Below are 2,145 nucleotides of genomic sequence, written 5' to 3'. Positions count from 1 at the left end.
CCAGTTAGGGCAGGTTGGTACCTTCCAGTGGACTCACTGGCTTTGAAGTAAGCTAACAATTAGCACCTTTACTTTTGTTATACACATTTTACTGCTAATATATATATTTTTTTGCATTGATGTTTTTTTTTGCACAGTTTTTACATTTAAGAAAATCTTAAATTCTTTGATTGCCTTAATGAATCTGACATGTATTTACAACCAAACCTGTGCCACGGTCCCAGGTTGATCACCCTTGTTGACGTCAGATGTACTGAAGATTTAACTTTGGGGGGTTGGTACGGTGCAATGTGATTTGGGTGGAGACTACTGCCCCTGCGACCCGGTAACGGATAAGCGGATGAAAATGGATGGATGGATGGAAGTATTTTAAGACAGACTTTATAGTGGTTACTGAGCTCATCTCAAAATGACCTCAAAATGCAAGGTTATGCCCCAAAACATGCTGCCAAGTGAATAATTTGTGCTATAAACTCCCAAAACCATTGTTTCTGAACATGTCAAAATATCATCAAAATGGATCCATAACATGCCTGCCTCAGAAGTAAAGAGCAGAGAATCCTAGGTTCACATCCCAGAGGAACCACACACTTGTAGAGTAACTAAAAAATAATTGTATAGTGAGTTGCTTTTGGTAAATGGTAGACAAACCAAAAAAAAACATTAAGAATTTTAAGTAAAATGACACTATTACTTATTTTAAGACAATGAGGGATTTTTAGAAACTTTTATTTTGAAGATTTTTTTTAGAATCCTATTAGTATAGTATATTACTTTTTATAGTATAATACTATATGTATTACTGCTGTAATGCATGAATGATAACAAGCCTCCAGTCCCTAGGTGGCAGCAACTCACACAGTGGTTTGTACAGATAAAAATATACACGTTATCAGGTTCTTAAAAGTATTTCAATTCGCTGTGTATTGAGTATTTGACTTTCCCAGTATTTGGAAGCGTTGCTACCCAATCGGGTTTCCTAAAGGAGAGAACGAAGACATGTTATATTTATTACTTTTACTGACAGTTTTCAAACTTCCTGAATGTGATTTGCATGACAATGTGTATACAAATGACATTTTTTTACCCTTCTGCGAAAGTCACGGCATGCCTTTCTCAAACACATGAGAAGGAAGGGGAGCGGACAAGCTCTCTAGTTCAATCTAAAAACTCACTGTTAGACAATCCTTGATGTTGATAAATAATAGTGACAAAGTTAGGCTTTTTCCCAGAAATATAATTAATTATATATCCATTACATTGTTAGAAGAGCTTATCAATGACATTTATTTAGATAAGAGCTTAATTTCAAATGCTGACACCAGAGCCCTGATCAGAACGCATGACCCCATTAGACAACTAAAACAAAAAAACCAAGATGCTTTGACTTTGTCTACAGTAAAAAGCATGATCACCACCCTGACATCGCTTAGTTTGGTATTAAAAAAAAAAAAAAAACCTACCTTAACCAACCTTAACTTTGATTTCTTCATAAAAGAATAACTCTAAAATGCCCAAATGGAAACAATCCAGGAATGACTCGGTCTCCCTCCTTTATACCAAAAGTGTCCTTTCGTCTCAACGGGTTAGTAGTCAATGGATCGGAGAGCAGCGATGGTAGTGGCCAGGCGACGTGGCAGCAGTTTGGCTGTTTGTCTGTAGTTCTCTGGTTTGGCTCTCAACAGACTGACTATGTGCTGCAGGGTGCGGGAAGGTTGCAGGCCGAGAGCGTCCATCACATTGCTGAGATAGTCTGGAGGAAAGAATGGTGTATTTAGCTGGAAGGATAGGGGCAGGATGAACTCTTCATTGATGTTGAGGAAACGTGTCTTTAAACTATTTTACCAATATCAGTGACCAGCTGTTTGGTGGAGTGGGCACTGAGTTGTGGAATGAGCAGGATGGCATCACAGTAGGTCTGCATCGTTGCACGGGCGATTGAGCCGAGCCAGTAGTCGGCTGTGTTGTCCAGCTCGGGAAGTTCGTCACCTAAAATACGTGAAGTTCAAAGACGGACAAGAAGGACATATATAAATACAAACACGTATCTAATATAGATGTCTAATATATATATATATATATAAATATATATAAATATATATATACATATATACATATATACATATATACATATATACATATATA

The 2,145-nt window shown here is 37.3% G+C and overlaps 1 protein-coding gene across 1 annotated transcript in view; it reads right to left on the bottom strand.

Moving 5' to 3' along the window:
- Window positions 1-713: 713 nt before the first annotated feature.
- The window catches only part of cog7 (component of oligomeric golgi complex 7), a 13,443-nt gene continuing 12,011 nt past the window's right edge, over window positions 714-2,145 (bottom strand). The window contains exons 16-17 of the mRNA XM_008314629.3: window positions 1,846-1,989; window positions 714-1,753 (exon numbers count right to left, since the gene is read on the bottom strand). Of these exons, the coding sequence (XP_008312851.1) occupies window positions 1,587-1,753; window positions 1,846-1,989 (311 nt within the window). The 3' untranslated portion in view covers window positions 714-1,586. The remainder of the gene's footprint in view (window positions 1,754-1,845; window positions 1,990-2,145) is intronic.

Source organism: Cynoglossus semilaevis, chromosome 8 (genome assembly GCF_000523025.1).
Source record: "Cynoglossus semilaevis isolate Cse_v1.0 chromosome 8, Cse_v1.0, whole genome shotgun sequence".
Lineage (NCBI taxonomy): Eukaryota > Metazoa > Chordata > Actinopteri > Pleuronectiformes > Cynoglossidae > Cynoglossus > Cynoglossus semilaevis.
The sequence above is the reverse complement of the archived record's forward strand: the minus strand, read 5'-3'. Positions and strand labels throughout refer to the sequence as shown.